The sequence below is a fragment of the Diceros bicornis genome, unplaced genomic scaffold, assembly GCF_020826845.1.
Source record: "Diceros bicornis minor isolate mBicDic1 unplaced genomic scaffold, mDicBic1.mat.cur scaffold_901_ctg1, whole genome shotgun sequence".
Lineage (NCBI taxonomy): Eukaryota > Metazoa > Chordata > Mammalia > Perissodactyla > Rhinocerotidae > Diceros > Diceros bicornis.
In genome coordinates, this window is record NW_026691782.1 from 33,658 (window position 1) to 35,165 (window position 1,508).

The window sequence follows — 1,508 nt, forward strand, 5'->3', positions numbered from 1 at the left end:
TGAGTGCCTGGACCGGGACAGGTGCTTTGGGCAACTCCAGGAAACGTCCTTTCCCTGGGAGAGGCGGGAGCACGGGACGCCGCTGCTGCGCCGCCGCCTTCGCTGCTCTCAGCTCGCGGGCCTGCGCCTCCCTCTGCCCCCCGCCCGCCCCCCGCCCCCCGCCCCCGGCCCCCGGCCCCCGCCGCCCGCGCTCCCACGCCCGGATGTGTCTCTTTTCCTCTCCGGAGACGAAGCCCTCCGCGATCTCAGGGATGGGAACAGGAGGAGACATCGTCGAGGAGGATCGAAGGTCCGAAGCTGAGCAGGGAGCAGCGGACGAAGGAGAACAAGGCCAGGTTGGCGCAGGAGCTCGGGGCCCCGTGGACCCGGAGAAGGAGGAAGGCGGCGGCGGCTGGGAGCCCCCGCAGCAGGAGCAGCAGCTTCAGGAGCCCTCCCACGTGGCCCCCGAGGGTCTGCAGCCCCGCGACAGGCAGCCGGGCCTCCCCCGCCACACGTTCACCGGGTTGCGCCTGAAGGGGCTGGAGAGCGTTTTCCAGCGCACTCAATACCCCGACGTGTTCAGCGCGCGGTAAGCCGCTTGCTCTGGAGGCGCCCGGTGCTCTAGGGCGCTCGGGCTCCTCCGTCCAGTCCCGGGGCGCCTGCGGGGCTTTCCCGGGTCTCTTTCCCTCCACTCCAGAGCCAGAGCTCCCCAGCGGGCTCCAGGCCACTGGAGTCTGCCCGCCCTTGAGCCCGCGGTGGGGGCGATGCCCACCGCGCATCAAGGGAAATGTCTGCAGGCAGTACAGCAGTGGCTCAAGCCAGGGAACTTTGGCCGCGCTCCTGTTTGGGGAAAGCGGGTTCTGTTGGATCAGGACGGATCAGGGGGAGGAGAGTGAGGCACCGTCGTGCAAGTGCACGGCTGGATCTTGCCTTAACTTACAAGGGTGATCCTTTGGTCCTCGTGGAATTCTCGTGCATTAGTCTTGAGTTTGAAACCCTACCTTAAGAATCGTGAATCCTGAGTCCTGAGTTTCTCAGCGCTCCCTTAAGCTTTGCACACAAAGGAAAATCGCCCCTGAAGCCAGGCTGGAGCTGGCTGTGACCCAAGCGCACAATGCTGGGGCATTTGGGAGGAGAGACGCTGGGAAGCCAGCATGAAATGCGCATTGTCTATCTCGCGACCCCCACGACTCCCGATAGTGACTGTTTGCCATTTTCTCCCCTCAGAAAGGAGCTCGCCTTCCTCCTGGATGTGGCTGAACCCAGAGCGCAGGTCAGTGAACCTGAACACGGCGATTCTGCAGGGCCGCCGGTCTAGAACCTGCTTCAGGACTTGGACACTTTGGTTCTAGTCGTTCTCACCTTGTTGTTTTTTGTTGCCCTTTCCATGTCTGGGGAGCGAGTTTTGAAATGTGGGGGCTTTGGCAAGTGGAACCTGGGATATGTCGGGCCCCGCCTATGGAAATTGCCCATTCTCAGAGGGAGCGTGAGTTCCTAAAGGGAAAACAATAAAATCCAAGAGAACCCAA

The 1,508-nt window shown here is 62.8% G+C and overlaps 1 protein-coding gene across 1 annotated transcript; it reads left to right on the forward strand.

Moving 5' to 3' along the window:
* Positions 1-208: 208 nt before the first annotated feature.
* Positions 209-1,508, forward strand: LOC131403797 (rhox homeobox family member 1-like). The gene is made up of 2 exons (XM_058538081.1): positions 209-568; positions 1,207-1,508. Exons 1-2 carry the CDS (start codon positions 252-254, stop codon positions 1,295-1,297), a joined length of 408 nt encoding a protein of 135 aa, XP_058394064.1. The 5' UTR covers positions 209-251; the 3' UTR covers positions 1,298-1,508.